This window comes from Amphibalanus amphitrite, unplaced genomic scaffold (assembly GCF_019059575.1).
Source record: "Amphibalanus amphitrite isolate SeventyFive unplaced genomic scaffold, NRLGWU_Aamphi_draft 000160F_arrow, whole genome shotgun sequence".
NCBI lineage: Eukaryota > Metazoa > Arthropoda > Thecostraca > Balanomorpha > Balanidae > Amphibalanus > Amphibalanus amphitrite.
The window spans coordinates 743,765-762,015 of NW_024881655.1; the positions used below are offsets into that span (position 1 = coordinate 743,765).

The following is an 18,251-nucleotide window of genomic DNA, read 5'->3' on the forward strand; positions in this document are numbered from 1 at the left end:
GTCGAGGAGTCAGCCCGGGTGAGCCAAACAAGATCCGTTTGACGTAGATAAAACGAATTAGTCTCATGTAACCGGTGCCGTAGATCCGTTTGTGGGGAGCTGATGCGCATTAGCGTAGTGCGTATTTGGAACGGATCGCTCATGTAACCCCGGTAAATGCGTTCTTGGGGAGCTGATGCGAATTAGCGTAGTGCGTATTTGGAACGGATCGCTCATGTAACCGAAACGTCCGAGGCACACGATTCGGGCCGTATTTCACAAGAACTATTTTTTGCTGACTGGAAGCGTCAAAATGCAAAATACTAAGCATTTTTTTTATTGGCTGCCTCGTAGAAAATAGCAAAAAAATGTTGGTATTTTGGTTTAGTCTTTGCATGTGAAATAAAATGAATGAAATATTTTGATAGATAATTTTTTCTGACCACCCTGCTGTCGCTGCATGGCGAATCAGTGCCAACTGACTTAAAACAAGAAAACTTTGTTTTCATTTTTTGATTTCATGTTAATTTTAAATGGTTTTGAGCCTATCAAATGATATAAGTATTTAAAATTTAGCTCAGTCGTCCCGGTAAATGCCGCAACTGCGCCATGACTGTACGCTAATCCTATTCCGTTTGTGATGCGAATTACCGGCCGTCGAGGAGTCAGCCCGGGTGAGCCAAACAAGATCCGTTTGACGTAGATAAAACGAATTAGTCTCATGTAACCGGTGCCGTAGATACGTTTGTGGGGAGCTGATGCGCATTAGCGTAGTGCGTATTTGGAACGGATCGCTCATGTAACCCCGGTAAATGAGACCATCCGCGCGGCTGTATCTCGTTTCTGTAAGGAGTCATTGGCAGAAAACCTTTGGTGACCTTTGATGACGTCACATGACCTTACAGCTGCCCAACAGCAAAACAGGCCTCAAGGTAGTGAAGGACAAGGTTGATCGTATATGAGGTCGTGTATGGTATATGGGGCCATTCCGACGCGTTTTAGTGAGAAAAAAAAACAGGGAGCTGATTTTCCCCCATTGACTTATAATGGGTTGACTTAAAATAATATAATAACACTTCAGTCAAGGCCTTGACGTGGAACCAGCTGGCAGCTACCGAGGACTTACTGCGTGCGCGCGCGGCGCAGTTCGACGTGCACAGCCGCACGCCAAAACGCCTCATCCCTCGCTAATAGCCCTCGACAGTACCTACATCTCGTCGTAATCAACACTTACGATCGTGACCTGCCTATTGGTTTCGAAGGACGGATCAGCCACACAGAAGTATGTCATTTTGCACTGCGCCTTCAGCATCAACAACTGGATCTGTGCCACATGTTTCTGCGCGTTGATCTTTCTAGAATCATTGCTGCCGATGTACCTACGCAGTGTTTTGTCAGACGAGGGACACTTCACCCCGACTATACTACCACTGGCGTCTGGCAGTTACCTCGTTTGGCGAAGCAGCGAACGCAGGATGTTCACCGCTGCTAAGAATGCAATGCTAGAGCTGGCGATCTTTTCGCCCAGATGCTTTTCTACTTCCCTTATCACTAAAGGCTCTAGCCTTCGGCCACGCGCCATCGCTGCAGTGTCCTTCACCTTTGCAGCACCGAGGATACCTATTACCTAACCCAAAGAGCCATTGTTCTTTTGGCAGTGAGCCACCCCGTGCGCTTTGGACGCCGTAATGCGGCCAAATGGCACAGCGTGCCACAGAGGACACTTCCCCTGCCCCTTGGTCGCCTCACGCACTGCAGCACACAGAGCCGGAGTCATCCTACTTCTACAGTAGTCTTGGAATCCATCACAGCTGTCAGCCCCCTCCGCACATCCTGCCAGTTGGGTGGGAAGAGGCTTAAAAAGTAAGGCAGTTCCTACAATGCAAGGTTTAAACATGATAAAAACAGTTCAGCTCTCCCAGGAATGGATGAATATGTCGAAGTCACAATAAAGACGATGCAAATTGCGAATTACCACAGAGATTACTACGGCCCAATACGCGTCTTCAGTGCCGCCGTCCGGGAACGCTGCGCGCGCATACGAATCGTGACGTCACAGCCAGCATGGCCGTCGTTTTCGGTTGTCTGCTAGTTGCGATTTTTATAAATGAAAATTAAATATGAAAACGTGAATGAAACTGAGTTTTTTTAATTCTTCGAATATGAAATCGCATATGAAGAATTCGTTTATGGTATTCTTGAAAATATAACAATCTGTCTATTCCTTAGCTTTGCGACCATTAACACATTCTAATTAAATTATTCAACACATTCTGTGAATTATTTAGTCATTCTAACGCAAAACAAGGTTACAGGTATTCGGAATATTGGGGGGTACTGTACCCCCCATGGAAATTATTGAGGGGGTCCGGACCCCCGCGTACCCCCCTGTGGCGGAGCCCCTGAGTCGCGAGTTATTTGCGAAAAACCTTAGAGGGTTGCATCAACCCCCTGTACCAGCGAGGGTTGATGCAACTGGTAAATATCCTACTTTCTATTTTAATTACCTTCTTCTGAACGAATTTATTGCGTTAGCAGAAGCACGCAATAAACAAATATTGGATACAATATTCGTTCTGTGTGAGGGATATATGTGGAAAAAGGGTGCCGTTTTGCGTGTCTTATGGCATAAGTGCGGCACAGCTGATCTCCGATGCCGAAAACCCAATCTAAAACAACATTTTGTGTTGGGTCCCAGGTCGGGAGAGAGACCGGCCCTCAAGTCGATAGAGGACCTCCCCAGGTGGGGAAACGCCCCCCCCCCCCGATTGATGTAAGACCCCTTGGACGAACAAAGAGCCCCTCAGGCTGACGGAAGGCCCTCTCGGTCCAAAAAGGGCCCCTCGCGCAAATAACAGTTCTTTTACACTAACAGAGGACCCTTCAGATGTTAGTCAGAGAACCCCATCATATCATGAGCTCACCTCATAGGGCAGCTTGGAGCGCCCGACAAAAAGCCTCGCTTCGTTGGGTGCTCTGGGAGCCCGGGCTACCTTGCTGCTGACATACGCTGAACTGAATCTGACCTAAGTTTGATGATGACTTGGCTGTGACTGTGAATTCCCCTCTAACTAACCTGCCCCAGTGGACTTTGACACTTTCCCCAAACGTGTATGAATGTTATGAATGTAATGGATGTGTGAGTGTCCTGATAAATGGGGTGGGCTTTCAGTAGTGGGCAGTCACCACTGGGCCTCTTCACTAGCTCTGAAGAGGGTCCCTAGCCCACCGACCAAACTATAAGAAATAAATATAAAATAAAAATTGAAAAAGAGGCCGATCAAAAATAAAGTGGGTGAAGTCCGCCCTAAAAAAATTGGGTAGGGTATACGTAGGTAAAGCCCCCATACCTAGGTACATGTGGGGTCCCGATTTGAAACAGCCCAACCCGGAACTTTTGAAACTTCGAAGGGTCCTGCCGTCAGCTTCGGGGACAGGGGCCCATGGAAGGCTCAAGGAGGGTCCCTAAGGACCATTAGGCCATAGGGGCCCCCTTCGCTACGTTACTGGCCAGCTCACGAGTTGTGGGCGATGAGGCGCGGCACGGCCATATCACGGCAAGCTTCAAACACCGCAAAATCATCCCCGTATTCAACTCCAAGCGAGATGTGCTGACATAAGCTCGTCATCACTACACGCTGCAGCGCCAAGGCTTACCGTATACCACCATCCATGATCCAACTGTGCTTAATTGTCAAACTGCATTATATTGCGCAAACTTGCATTTGATTTATTCTGTTAAATAACCCGCTTTAAGTAGAAAACACGGAACAAATAGTGCATGGACGCGTTTCGATTATTAAATCTTCATCAGCATGACATAATCACAGAGAAAACAAGATATAGCACACAAACTATATCTTGTATATAGCACACAAACTATGTTTGTGTGCTATATCTTGTTTTCTCTGTGATTATGTCATACTGATGAAGATTTAATAATCGAAACGCGTCCATGCACTATTTGTTCCGTGTTTTTCTACTTGTCTCCATCAATATACATAAACCCGCTTTAAGCTGACTGTGCAACGTGCGTATTTGACAAACTTTCGTAGTGCCTATTCCACCACACGCGTCTTACACTGTTATATCGCTTCTAGCAACAAGCAAATCAGCATCCTGTCAGAATCGTTCAAGTGCGACTGCATTGCCTAATGCCTGGTCGACTATGGCGCCACCTATGTAACTAAAGCTTTCGGAACGGCCGCTACTGTATAAGCTGGGGGCGCTAGTATCGCCAGAAAGGGACCAAGTCGGCGAACAATTTTGCCTCGCGGGACTCAGTTTCTCATTTTTGACTGGTAATTTTCGAAGCAATCGTCTTGCCATGCTATTGGGCCATAAAATATAACTGTCTCCACTTGATTCTTTGTGGTCGACACACCCTATTATACATAATATTTAGTTTTCATTCACTTCATAACCGAAGGTTGTTTGATAGGTGATATGCTGCTTGAGTTGCACCCCGGTATATCAATACGAAGCTTCCGTCCCTGCCACATACCAGTGAAGGAGGCGGCGGCGGCGGCGGCCGGGGCCGGGCTGCCCTGCCCACCGACACAGTCTGTGAAATGCCCCAACAACCTTTAAAATTCAACAGGCTTCATAAATGTTTTTTGCACCATATTTTCTCGCGTATATGAAAGCTCTAAAATGTACAATATTCCTTTCAGCCGCAAGCGATATAAAAGCTCTACAAAACGTCATGTCTCTGTGTGCAAGAAAGACACATATATTGTGTATAATCGAGCGTACATGATCTGCAGCGCTGCGGAGGGCTGCTCGGTTGCCGCTTTTTACCAGTCGGCTCTAGGTCGGACATATGGGTAAACAAAATGGAATAGTAATATTAAACAATGCTACCTGCTGATGCTACTGGGCCTCTCATTGGTGAAGAACTGGCAGCCAGCCAGCGTGTTTTTGTGAGAACTGTTTTAACAGCAGCAACCGAACGGCTCTCGGGCCAGCGACCAGTGAGCGTAGACAGCACAGCGCTCCGTTAGGCATCGGCGGGCAAGCACGCATTAGCTGTGGACGGACCGGCCGCCCGAACATATTTGTCGGTATCGAAAGTATCGTGAACCAAATGACTGCTAGCGAAAAAAGGACTGCCTCTAGTATCCATGAAAACATGTGTTCTACAAAAGTACATAATTGCTTAGTTGTCGCCAGTCACTCATTGCACCATGGCGTCAGTGTGGGGCCGCGCCCCGAATCATCTCAATCGCCAGGCAAAGCATCTCAATCGACAGGCACATGGTAGTCCAGCTACGAATCCGAGCCGCGGCATCCCGTCTATGTATCTACATTACACCACAATCGAACACTGTCGGGCCACCCGAGACAGCAGTCTCCAATGTAACATCAAAACACGCCACTCGTCTAATATCAGAAAAATGAGCATTGAGTACCTACCGAATATCGACTACAGAAGATTACAATGGGGTGCAGATCTAGCAAGAGTGTCGCGGTTCGTCTCGGCACGGCTTACAGGCCGCCGAGCCCGCGCAGGTGACCGCCAGCTCCAGCTGTTCCACCTCCGGCGCGGAAGCTCGATCACAAGACTGACCTCAGTCGGCGCTCTGTGCTCGGCACAGGGCGACCGGGTCAGGAGCGGGCCGCGGCCACCAGCCACGCGGCAGCGCCCGCCACCACCCGCTCAGCCCAGATACGCGCCACGGCGTCATTGGGGCTTCCCTGAGCAGGATCGAACCAGAGCTGCATGCACGGCTCCGTATCCGCCGTGAACTTCCACGAGTGATCCCACACCTGAAAAAGGCGCACGGTTTGCGTCACAGCTCGGCTCACTTTCATAGTCAACGCACCGGCAGCAATTAAGGGCTACTTAGATAGTGTGCTAATAGAGCGCAATCACTTAGCTTAATCCATATAGTCAACCATGAATTGTTAATTACGAGCGAGCGAGCGAAGCGAAGTCTTTTCAATATCACGGAAAAAGCTCAGTATGAGCGGCCCGACCCGGCCCGGCCTGTAACGCTTTTGAGAGGCTTATATCTCAGCAACCGCTGGACCGATTGGCCTGCGGTCTTTTTTTTTGTTGGGTAGCCCTATTCCCTCTACCCCGTAATTGACTACTCTTGATACATTACAGGGACCGTCGTGGCACGTGCCACGTGAAAAGTCAAGGGTGTTATTTGTCAAAAGTTGCAAAAGAAGTGATTTTGAGAGGCTCATATCTCAGCAGCCGCTTGGGCGGTCTTGCGGTGAATTTTGTAGGGTAGCTGCACCCCTTCAACCAAAGGTCGGATGCTCTTGATCTATGTGAGTGACCCCCACTGCACGTGCAAAATGTAAAAAGAAGAGGTGCCGAATTTGTTCCCATTTCAATAACTCTGTAATTACTGGGGCGATTTAGCTGAAACTTGGCATACAGGTAGGCAGTAGGCACCCACCAGGCAATGCATTCCCATATGTTGCGGTTAGGGTGCTACTGCTTAGTGTATTATGTGTAAAATAAAGGACGCTTGAATCTTACCTGAGTGATGTCCATTTCTTGATCACTTTCATCTGTGGGTGACCGAGCAGCGACAGCAACCCAAGGCGTATACGGAATCTGTAAAAAATCAGCACACCGTTACCACATGTTTTAATAAAACTTACCTATAGGGAGGTAGCATAAAATACAGATCAAAACAATAACATACAAACATACAGATATTCGGTTAGGTTGAAATGGCTAAAAAATATAAAAAATAAGGTCAAGGTACTAGTGCTGTAAAGCTGTAAGGGCTCGGTACTAGTAATAATTTTTGGCTAAAAATATCACAAATAAAGACTCTGCACTAAAGCTGTAATGTCTGGTACTAGGAATAACTTTAGAGTGAAGTGTTACAAAAACAATATTCAAAGTCTTTTGATAACTTTTTTTTAAACAATATAGCAGGCATTTTCATCACTTTTAAAAAATACTTACATTCTGATCCGGCACAGCACTGTTCTTTAGACGCAAACGTTTTTGACTGTGCTTATCATGGTGCGCACTTCTTGTTAAGTTTAAGTGGTCATGTGGTCTTGGCTCATTGGTCATGCCACACACCCTCATCCACTTTTCTCTGTACTTCTTTTTTTTTAGCGGGAACCTAAAAGTAAAAAAGGGTCAACACATGCTTAGTCCATGCAACACATACTCTGTGTATTAAGCTGAATAGCTCCACTGAGCCCAGTTTCACCAAGTGCGGTAAACTTAATTTTGGGGTAGTTTTTGTAGTTAAGTAGTGGGGTAGTTTAGTAGTTTACCCCAAATTGAGTTTACCGCACTTGGTGAAACTGGGCTCTGGTGAGTTTCCTTTTCTTGTCAGCACATAAGTGAAAGAAAACTGTGTAGACAAGAGATGAACCAAACCCCCATGGAAAGGTAGGTGTTACCACAACCAGGAAATGGGATTTGAAGGGCTGGATAAATGTGTCTGAGTTCTGCCTTTCAGCCAGACTGGAAAACATCCATACACTACGCCGGATGCCCGTGAGCCCCTCATGCGCCAAAATTTGAAGCAAGCAATTTTGAGCTGAAATTCCAGTGCATGATTTCCACTGAAAGTTGGGTGCCTGTTTGCACCAAAATTAAGCCACTTTTACATAAAGCACGTGCATATCTACCGACCAAGGCTATATCAACCAGACAGATCGTTCCGGGGCCTCTGAGTCAGACGCTCTTCCCTTTCTGAGCGTCTGAATTAGTTAATGTTCCCATGAAAACCCAATACCACAATTTGTGTGGCACATTGTAGAATCTTAAGGTGAAACAAGGCCCAGGCCGGAAGTTCCGACTCTCTTCAGACCTGCCAGCGCCCGCAGGGCAAGTCTGCTGCTAGATTGACCACAGTGTGTCAAAAAATTCGGTGACAGCCATTTGCATAAACATTATGCGCCATGCGGTCACCCTGCGCCTAAAAATTCAGCTGCCACCATGCGCTGAATTTGACGCATGCAAAATTATGCTGGATGTGCGATGAAATTTTCGGGGCAACGCTGCAACCACGCCACTTCGCATGACATATTCGGCATAACTTGTGTTTTTTTATCCAGTCTGGCATTTCAGTTGTGAAAGCCTGAACAGTTCAAAAGGGTTTGCTAATCCAGGGGAGAGTTCTGTGAAAACAAAAGTAATAGAAGAGCCATTGCAATAAATAAGAATTTAGGTACCTACCTAGGTACCTAGGTACTTACTTGTCACAAGTTTGTGCACAGTCACACGCATATCAGTCCCGACCCCAAGGCCATATAACCCCGACCCGACGTAGGTCGTTAATTGCTCCGCGGATCACGCACTTCTTCATCGTTATAGGTATTTGTTCGAACAAAAATGCCCTGAGGCCTCTTGCACCAAAATCCTCTTGCACCAATGCTTGGATTATTTTGCAACGTATACCCAGTCCAAGCCTCAATTGTAACAATTTGCGTGCAAAATTTAGCAAGCACATGTAGGAGTATGGATTGGGCTATTGCAAACAAATATACCACCGTTAGATTAACTTATTCTTAAACCGGTTTTTCGATTTTACCTAGCTAGGTAGTTTGGTGCAAGAGGCCTCTGATTTCGGATCAGAGCCACGGTATAAAATATGGTATACTGCCTTGCGTAAGATAAAAATACATTTTAGCAATTGGCTACCAAACGAGATGTCATCTGTTCAGGGCATAGCATAGGTTTACTTTCATAGACCTCATGAAAGTAGCTCATGAAACTCATCACCAATCAGCGCGACGGATTTCAAGTTTCGATTGCGGATGTTCATCCGCCGGCCGATTGCCAGAACAGACAACGAAAAATAACGCAACTGCTCGTGGTCTGCTCGCTAGTACAGGGATCCGTGCCTGATCAGTACTGCTGCAAGCTGATTGGTTAAAAACCAAAGCCTCGCCGCGGGTGGCTGTATTGTCGGATAAGAACGCATTCCTGGGATAAGAACGCATTCCTGGCATATTTTCTTTTAAAATTGCCGATAACTACGAATGGAGACTGAAGTCGGCCGTAAGGGGGTGGCCAAGTAGGTTTTCGGACACGGGCTACAAGATGGCTATCTCAGTTTAAATCCCCATGTTAAAGGTGGCCCTTTTCCTTTAAATATTTTTTCTGGTTTTCTAGGACCGTCGCAATTATTTAACTTGACATACTTTTCTTGCTTTTTTATCCGAAGCTTTTTCAATAATTGGTACTGGTAGATTCTATCGTGGAAATAAAATGGCCAGCAGGCCACAGGGGTAAATGCAAGTCGACTGATAATGAAATAAAAGGTAGAAGTGTCTGTTCCATTATAAATTTAAAGGGACCCTCCCACCTTCAAAAAAGTTAATGAATTGGCATGAAAGTGATGTCGCTCGGTTCAGAAAGAGCAAAAACGAATATCTACCAAATTTCATCGAAAAGTATTCACCGGTTTTCAAGATATTAGACTTTTACTTTTGTTTACTTTTTGGGATCTCCGCTGTTCCTATCGACTTTATTTGAAAGTGCGGCATTTGTTGCGCGCAAAGCAGCATATACCACCGCGTGCTACAAAACGTTTTAGTCAAACATTTAACGGACGTTCGAAAGCCTGATGACGTCATCAGATTCCCGTAATGGTTAAGAGATAGGGACCACGCTGGTCCCACCCTGCAAGTAAAGGGAAGACATTTCTTGAACGTCATAAAGCTGCGGGGGTTGCGACCAGGATAAATGGTGGTTTCTGAGCCTGGCCGCAAACTTGGCTATCTCAACTCAAAACTAATGTTAAGGTGGGAGGGTCCCTTTAATGTGATATGCTGGAACATGAAGCAACAGGATCAGATGCAAGAACCACCAATGAAGAGCCCAGAACCAGCAAGCGCCATGCCATCAAGAGCAGTCATGATAACGTTTGATTAGCTTTCAGAAAACCTTGGAACTATACGCCAGACGGTGAGCAATCAAGAGATCTTACAAGACCAGTAGTTACTTGAAAACGAGAGCCCCCAGGAAAATCAGCAGATTCTTCAATGGCAACACATTTCAACATCTATCTAGCAATGATTTGCACCAGCGAGGTGGCTATCATTGTGTTTTGTGTCTGTATCCCTAACTGCTCAAAAATATTTGTCAATAAATAAACAAACAAATAATGCGTCTTTTTCTACTGAAAGTAAGTTCTCCAAGTGGCAAGGGATGAATAATAGCAGGTACCTAATTAATTGCCATCTATTCATTCAATTCATAAATCATAGGCAATTCAGGGCATCGATCGGCAGCGCCCTTACTGCATCGTACTGCGGATCGTCCATGGATTTCTTGATGACTCCGACTCTGACTCAGACTTTCAAAAATAAACTCTGACTTTGATTTCAAATGTCGGCTCTGACCGACTCCGACTCCACAGCCCTAGCAGGTCTGCAGAGGCAATGAATTTTTGGTGACTCCGACTCCGACTCTGGCTTTCAAAATCGACTCTGACTCTGACTCTGGTCAGAACTGTCGACTCCGACCGACTACAACTCCGACTACGGAACCCTGAAAGGTCTGCGGAGGGGATCGAATTTCGGTGACTGACTCAGACTCCAGCTTTTAAAATCGACTCTGACTCCGACTCGACGACTCGGGTCAGAACTGTCAACTCCGACCGACTTCATGACTCCGACTCCGGAGCCCTACTGGCAGCTATCACGCCAGGGAGCTGCAAATCATATGTTCCGTGGCGGTTTATGGCATTAAAGTCGATAATGCGGCTGAATCGCACTATGAAACACCCTTATTGGCTGCAAGAACCACGAAAGTTAGCTCATCACCACTGGAAAACGTGACAAGATATCGATTAATTGGCCCTGGATTTGGATAAATAACATGTTCATGATCATATTAGCACACATTTACATTATCATCTATCTCAAGGTTGCCCTCCAGGCGGCTCTAAACTATGGCAATTTCCCTATCTTCAACATGTAAATGCCCTCGGGCGTCCTCGTGGTGACGTAGGCATGGGAGTGCCAGGTTGGTAGGAACTAGACTTCGACGCCCCCTGCATGCGGGCATATCCGACATCCAGCCGACGTCGTGCTGAGGCTGGACCGACGTCGGCATGCCGATGCCGAGTTGCCGACGTCACCCCGACGTCGGCCGACGTCGGGCCGACGTCGGCATGTTTACTGGGACTGTACCTAACTGCCGCACACGGTCATAGAATACTAAGGTAACACGGAGCCGAAGCTTCAAGCCAGGGGACACGGGAGGCATGCCGTCAGCTGTCCATTTATAAATAATCGGTTTCTTTGCATAGGCGCGGGAGCCGGGGGGGCAGTGGGGGCAGCTTGCCCCCCCAACTCTGGGGCCGTGGGGGCGGTGCCCCCACAGCTTTGAGACGGAATTCTACACTTTTTTTGCAAATGTTTTCTTTTTTTGTTGAAAAAGCCGAGGGGTGAAAAATAAGTGGCCTAAAACCGGTGAGAAAACTAGATTTGGGGGTACCCTAGGTTAACCTCTATTATGTTGTGCCCCCCCAGTCGGAAAGTAGTTCCCGCGCCCCTGTTTCTTTGACTTAATTTCTAATGTTTTTCTGATGTTTTGCATCAATGAGGTACATCAAAAATTAAGTTTTATTTTTTTGAGGTCGAAAATATTTTGTTGTCCAAACTATCCCCGTTTAAAGAAAATAGACAAGGGGAGAGTTTACCCAGGACCCTATGGAGAGAGTCAACCCAGGGCCCTATGGGAGAGAGTTAACACGTGCTTCTATGGGGCGAATTCGATGCAACAATGGCGCAGTAGCGACATTACTCTTGTTCGATGTTTTTCGGACGACAAAGATTCTACGCCATTCGGCCAATCACATTCCATAATTGCAGCCGAGCCCCCGTTGATCTAGAACGGGATTGGCCGGACGACGTACAATCTTCGTCGTCTGAGAGACATCGAACGAGGGGTACATCGACTGAACATACATTGCGATTCAATATTCAGTATTTTATGACCGTGATTGCAATCCAAATTTGCATTTGAGCTCAGCAGTCGAGTGTGGTGCTAAAAATACCAGAAGCGATGTCCTATATACGGCCTTGACCAGAAGTGTTGCATGCCCTGGATGCAGAAAAACAAGATTGAGATGAGTGGATCAAGATGTATCTTTCGTGCAGATGTATCAAGATCCTTTCACTTAAGATCCATGCAGGTGAGGTTCCAGTGAAATTTGAATTCGATAGGTAGCTATTTTTGATTTTGCTTTGATACTTGTGGTAAGGAAACATGATTATGGTTGCATGAACCGCCCACTGCTCATTGCTGTCTTGTCTCACGTTCGATATCCGATCACCATTCTTAAATAGCTCACCCCATATGGAAATCAGGTTTCAGGAGGCCACTAGGCTTGTGGGGCCTGGTCTCAATGAGCTCCCAGTGCTAAGGACAGTCAGGCTCATATGCTGGGTAAGGTCAGGTTCAGGTAGGCCAGTACCTATGCACTCTGCAAAGCATGGCAATTTCGACAAGATCTCGTCTGTGCTGGCTTGTCCGGCTAGTGAGGCTTTGGTGTGGCGTGGATTTAGCTTGGTGCAGTGCGGATTTTGTGTAGCGCGGTGCAGATTTGGTCTGGTGTGGTCAGGTGGTGGGGGATGTAGTGTAGTGCATTTTAAATGTGGCTGATAGGTGTGCGGTGGTCAGAACGGACTGTGCCAGTGCTGGTGCCTGGTGGTCCCACCAATCACGGGGGTCATCTCCTGTTGTGACCCAGGGCCCAGGGGGTCTAGTCAAAACCTTACCTATTTCTGCTAACCTAAACCTATTTCTTACAAATTAGGCATAAATGTGATTATGGTATAATGATAATTAAACCTGGCCCTTTTTCAGGCACAAGCTTTGGATGAACTTCTGCTTCTGCGGTCGGCATTCTTACATGAGAACCTAAGATTCATTGTACCTACCTGTATGCATTTCAAAACTGAATAATTGATAGCAACAAGTAAATATTTGAAGTTGCAGCCAAATGCTGTGCCTTTTCTGCTGCAAGAGCTACATGTCACCATTGAAGCAAGGTAAGTGTTAAAAGAAATTGTTCACCTTCTGTGAGTAACTTGATAAATAAAATTTAAAAAGGTGTGTTAAAAATGTGATGAATAAAATTTAAATGTATTCTAACTTGGAATTACACACTTCTTCTAAAGGGATTTCATTATTTTAATGATTAGAGTTATGAACACTTACAGCTGAACAACCTATCAGCTGCAAGGGATTCTGCTCCTGTAAGTGCTCTCATCGCTGATTGGCCACTGTGTGTGTTGAAGAGGTTTCTGCTTGCTGTAAATGAGCACTAGAACATTAATTTAAGCACCAATATTCACTGATAAAAGGTGAATATCTCAAACGGTTCAAATGTAAGGCATACACAAATCTGCTCTATCAGACTGCTATCTCAGTTTAAAATCCCATGTTAAAGGTGAACTATTTCCTCGACAGGACCAGCTCGACTCCTGCAGTAGGAGTCCAGCCTCGTCCAGTCGTCGCCGCTCGCCAAGACCAGCCGGACTCCTGCAATAGGGGTCCAGGCTGACCCGTTCGTCCAGTAACCGCCGCTCGTCAGCACCAGCTGGGCTCCTGTAGTAGGGGTCCAGCCTCGTCCAGTCGCCGCCGCTCGCCAAGACCAGCTGGGCTCCTGTAGTATGGGGCTAGGATGGCCCGTTCATCAACCGGTCCTGAAGTCACATCGCCGTCAGCCAGCCGAACTCAGTACATAAGTCACCAACCCTGAATGTTGCCAGCCAAAGTCGGCAGTTTCCTTCGGACAGTCATCTCACCAGTGTTGTACAGTGTACGAGGTTAGTGACGCAGTTAAATGCGTCAATTAAATGCGAGGACGTGCGCTTGTATGCAGCGTTTTGTCATGTTGAGCTGCATGGGTGTCGATTTTCACCGAATTGAGGGTGCCCACTGCCCGGGCGCAGCAAATCCGCCGCTGCCTTAGCGGTGACCTTGACCCGCACCGTCTGTTGGGGCTCCAAAGCCAAGCCAGCCGAGCCGGCGGGGAATCTAAAGAGCTTGAGCACCCCCAACCCGGCGGAAATTGACACCTATGTTGAGCTGTATGGATGCGTTTTAGCCTTCCGCCGTGGTGGTAAATAGCAGCCTACATGCAGAATTAGGCAGGCTTATTAGCGGACTCATTATTGGATTCATTGTGTCACGTTTGTCGGCACGCGTAAGATGTGCTTAACTGCCATTAGCTCTCGGCCTGGCGACTTCTGGGGACCACGTAATGGGGATGACAATTGGGATCCTGTGCCTTAAGCCGGCCATTTACGTCCATGGCTATATACCCCCGTACTAGGGCTAGTTATGACGTATATAGGGATCCACGAGATCTTTTTTGATGAATGTGTTGTGCAGTGTTGAGATCCGCGTGTAACGTCACTGTTTGGCCAGTCTGCCCTCAAACGCGTCATCTTTACTCGTATTTTATTTACTGAACGCTTTGCATGGTCCAGTGGTTTATATAGACATCTTCCTTGCACTAGCTAGTTTTATGTGGCCAGGTTGATTGCCTGTCAGCGCGGTCACGCTGTCGTCTTTCGATTGGTGCGCTTAAATGCGGCGAGATGAATATAGGATTTCCTTTGATGCTATTTAGTACCTGCGCCCAGCTCAACTGGGGAAGGGGGGGGGGCACTGCCGACTTTTGGTCCCATTCTGTCCATGTAACGCCCATAGAGCCCATTGTTAAAATGCCAAAATCAAAGGGGGGCACGGTGCCCCGGTGCCCTCCCCGTTCCGCCGCCTATGCGCGAAAGTACCAACTACCAACAGTTTCCAGTTGTTTGTGTCCCAAAGTTTTTTATGAGTTGGACGATTGGGCTTTTCCCATCGCTCGTTATGCAATTATTTTGTTAAACGCTCTAAAATGGTTTCTCTACAAGTCATTAGAACTTAGAAGCAAATAGATATTGATGGATACGATCTCAAGGGGGCCGATAAGAAGGAAGAGCGCGCGGCGCAATGATTGTGGAGCACAGCACACGATTAATGTGAGGCGCATTTAAGCGAGAAATAACTTCATTGAACAGAAATGAGCAGAGTACCAGCATTGAAACTGCACCAGTACCAGCATTGAAACTAAATATAAGATATCTCAGAAGGTTGCGCTTTTGGGGCCGAGTTGTGGTGCTTTACGCCGTACATCATGCTTAATGAATGTGACCGTCGTGTTTGTGGGATCCCCGTCGGTACTAGTCAGCCCCACGAATCGTGGTAGATCATAAAGATAATCTTCGCCTCCGGTTATGATTTTGATATATCTACGAAACGGGTGCTGGGTGGTACACGAAAGCAGCTTTTTCAGGTGAGTTGAAAGGGGAAGAGGTTCTTTGAATTACCATTTCGGACCATGGTTCTAAAAAGCGCTAGTTTAAAACTATTGTTATAATTCCTATCGTAAACCATCGGACGCTCGACGCTGCATTGGCATTGGTACGATGTGCCGGTAATCGCTTCGCTCGCCGAGAATGATAGCGTGGCAGGTTTACTGATATGTAGGATTATCAAATAAATGTAATAGAAACGATATTAAATCCACTACCTCTTTAGAAGCTCTTGAAATAAACCTGGCTATCTGGTTGTCGAAACCAGGCAAATTATATGCTTGGAATGGCTAAATGTCCATTGTCCATGACATCATTAAATTGAATTATTTTCCTTCTTAGCACTTAAAATACATTTCAGCGACACAAAACTCCCAAAAGTCTGATATCTTGCCCGTGGTATCGTGGTACGATCGGCGAGTACCTAAACCTTCCTACGCAATGTCCATGGCTATGCGAAGTCTAAGGTTGGCCTACATAAGCCTTGGGTTGGCCTGTTTATCCTGTTTCATATCGTATCTATGATAATAAAGTGTTCACGATCGCATAGCCAAACTGAGAACAAAATATTTATTTGCAAAACTCCAGCAATACCCCTCGCTTGATACTATAAAAAAATATTGCACACGATCATGCGAAGCCGTGAATCCTACCGCCTTTATTTAGCGCCGGCGTTCCCGCGTTAATAATTTCTCCTGAATCGGAGGACCAATAATCAGCTGACGCACCGTTGTTTTGATGTCGGCGGACCGTGCCAGCCTGGATAGGCGCAAGGCCCTAAAACATAAGGTTGGACGAAGTTTTCTACCAAAAATGTACTAGAATAGCGTACGAGTCAAAGCTATTTCCGTTGTTTCTTTACAAATATGTCGCAAACAAGCTTTTTCTGTAATAAATCATTATTTCGAAGTTAAGCAACCAGTTACTATAAATTCGATAAGCAAACACTTATTTTTTATATAAAAGCCTAGCTTATATAGTCCAATTCATGTTGAATAATCAAGTAGCTACTAAATTTTCCAGATGTGACACATATTGCGCACTTCAGACAAATGCGTTGCTAAGGCGTTGCTAAGGACTCTTTCGCGTGTTTTGCTGCGTGGTTTGTGTTTGGTTTGTGTTTTTGTTATGAAGTGAGGGGAGTGAGATGGACAGGCTGTTAAATATTTTTTTCTGGTTTTCTAGGACCGTCGCAATTATTTAACTTGACATACTTTTCTTGCTTTTTTATCCGAAGCTTTTTCAATAATTGGTACTGGTAGATTCTATCGTGGAAATAAAATGGCCAGCAGGCCACAGGGGTAAATGCAAGTCGACTGATAATGAAATAAAAGGTAGAAGTGTCTGTTCCATTATAAATTTAATGTGATATGCTGGAACATGAAGCAACAGGATCAGATGCAAGAACCACCAATGAAGAGCCCAGAACCAGCAAGCGCCATGCCATCAAGAGCAGTCATGATAACGTTTGATTAGCTTTCAGAAAACCTTGGAACTATACGCCAGACGGTGAGCAATCAAGAGATCTTACAAGACCAGTAGTTACTTGAAAACGAGAGCCCCCAGGAAAATCAGCAGATTCTTCAATGGCAACACATTTCAACATCTATCTAGCAATGATTTGCACCAGCGAGGTGGCTATCATTGTGTTTTGTGTCTGTATCCCTAACTGCTCAAAAATATTTGTCAATAAATAAACAAACAAATAATGCGTCTTTTTCTACTGAAAGTAAGTTCTCCAAGTGGCAAGGGATGAATAATAGCAGGTACCTAATTAATTGCCATCTATTCATTCAATTCATAAATCATAGGCAATTCAGGGCATCGATCGGCAGCGCCCTTACTGCATCGTACTGCGGATCGTCCATGGATTTCTTGATGACTCCGACTCTGACTCAGACTTTCAAAAATAAACTCTGACTTTGATTTCAAATGTCGGCTCTGACCGACTCCGACTCCACAGCCCTAGCAGGTCTGCAGAGGCAATGAATTTTTGGTGACTCCGACTCCGACTCTGGCTTTCAAAATCGACTCTGACTCTGACTCTGGTCAGAACTGTCGACTCCGACCGACTACAACTCCGACTACGGAACCCTGAAAGGTCTGCGGAGGGGATCGAATTTCGGTGACTGACTCAGACTCCAGCTTTTAAAATCGACTCTGACTCCGACTCGACGACTCGGGTCAGAACTGTCAACTCCGACCGACTTCATGACTCCGACTCCGGAGCCCTACTGGCAGCTATCACGCCAGGGAGCTGCAAATCATATGTTCCGTGGCGGTTTATGGCATTAAAGTCGATAATGCGGCTGAATCGCACTATGAAACACCCTTATTGGCTGCAAGAACCACGAAAGTTAGCTCATCACCACTGGAAAACGTGACAAGATATCGATTAATTGGCCCTGGATTTGGATAAATAACATGTTCATGATCATATTAGCACACATTTACATTATCATCTATCTCAAGGTTGCCCTCCAGGCGGCTCTAAACTATGGCAATTTCCCTATCTTCAACATGTAAATGCCCTCGGGCGTCCTCGTGGTGACGTAGGCATGGGAGTGCCAGGTTGGTAGGAACTAGACTTCGACGCCCCCTGATAGGCGGTTGAACGCCTCCTGACCGTGTCCGAGCGGGCATGTGTGTATGGGTTTGTGTGTGCGTGTGTGTGCCTGTGTGGATATGTACCGGAAATGTTTTGTATAACACGAAATTTGCTAAAATATATCGGACAACATAGAAAAAACCCAACGTTGTTCATTTGTTTGTGTTATTGTTCCGGGATAAGAGAATTTGCCTTTTGCACAAGGTGAGAGAATATCAACGCAAAGAAACACTTTGTAAAAATGACGTTTAATTTTATTTCATTACATTTTTTGTCTTTAGTCGCGCTCACAAATCAAAACTAGTATTATTTTACCATATTCAGAAATTTTTAAGCAATAATGTATGTTTAT

General features: G+C 46.0%; 1 protein-coding gene and 2 long non-coding RNA genes across 4 annotated transcripts; 1 reads left to right on the top strand and 2 right to left on the bottom strand.

Moving 5' to 3' along the window:
- Window positions 1-1,052: 1,052 nt before the first annotated feature.
- On the bottom strand, window positions 1,053-1,756 carry LOC122383324. The gene is made up of 3 exons (XM_043369632.1): window positions 1,733-1,756; window positions 1,428-1,606; window positions 1,053-1,358 (listed from the first exon to the last, which is right to left on the bottom strand). The coding sequence occupies exons 1-3, from the start codon at window positions 1,754-1,756 to the stop codon at window positions 1,187-1,189; spliced, it is 375 nt and encodes a 124-aa protein (XP_043225567.1). The 3' UTR covers window positions 1,053-1,186.
- A 2,926-nt stretch (window positions 1,757-4,682) lies between these two features.
- LOC122383315 lies at window positions 4,683-17,895 on the bottom strand. Of its 2 annotated transcripts, none has more exons than XR_006256816.1 (4): window positions 17,880-17,895; window positions 6,914-7,079; window positions 6,476-6,553; window positions 4,683-5,748 (listed from the first exon to the last, which is right to left on the bottom strand). It is a non-coding gene; the product is annotated as an uncharacterized LOC122383315 (long non-coding RNA). The 2 variants fall into 2 exon arrangements; XR_006256815.1 differs by lacking the exon at window positions 17,880-17,895 and adding an exon at window positions 8,167-8,575.
- LOC122383316 lies at window positions 11,554-15,068 on the top strand. Its single transcript, XR_006256817.1, has 3 exons — window positions 11,554-12,116; window positions 12,791-12,975; window positions 13,397-15,068. It is a non-coding gene; the product is annotated as an uncharacterized LOC122383316 (long non-coding RNA).
- Window positions 17,896-18,251: the final 356 nt, after the last annotated feature.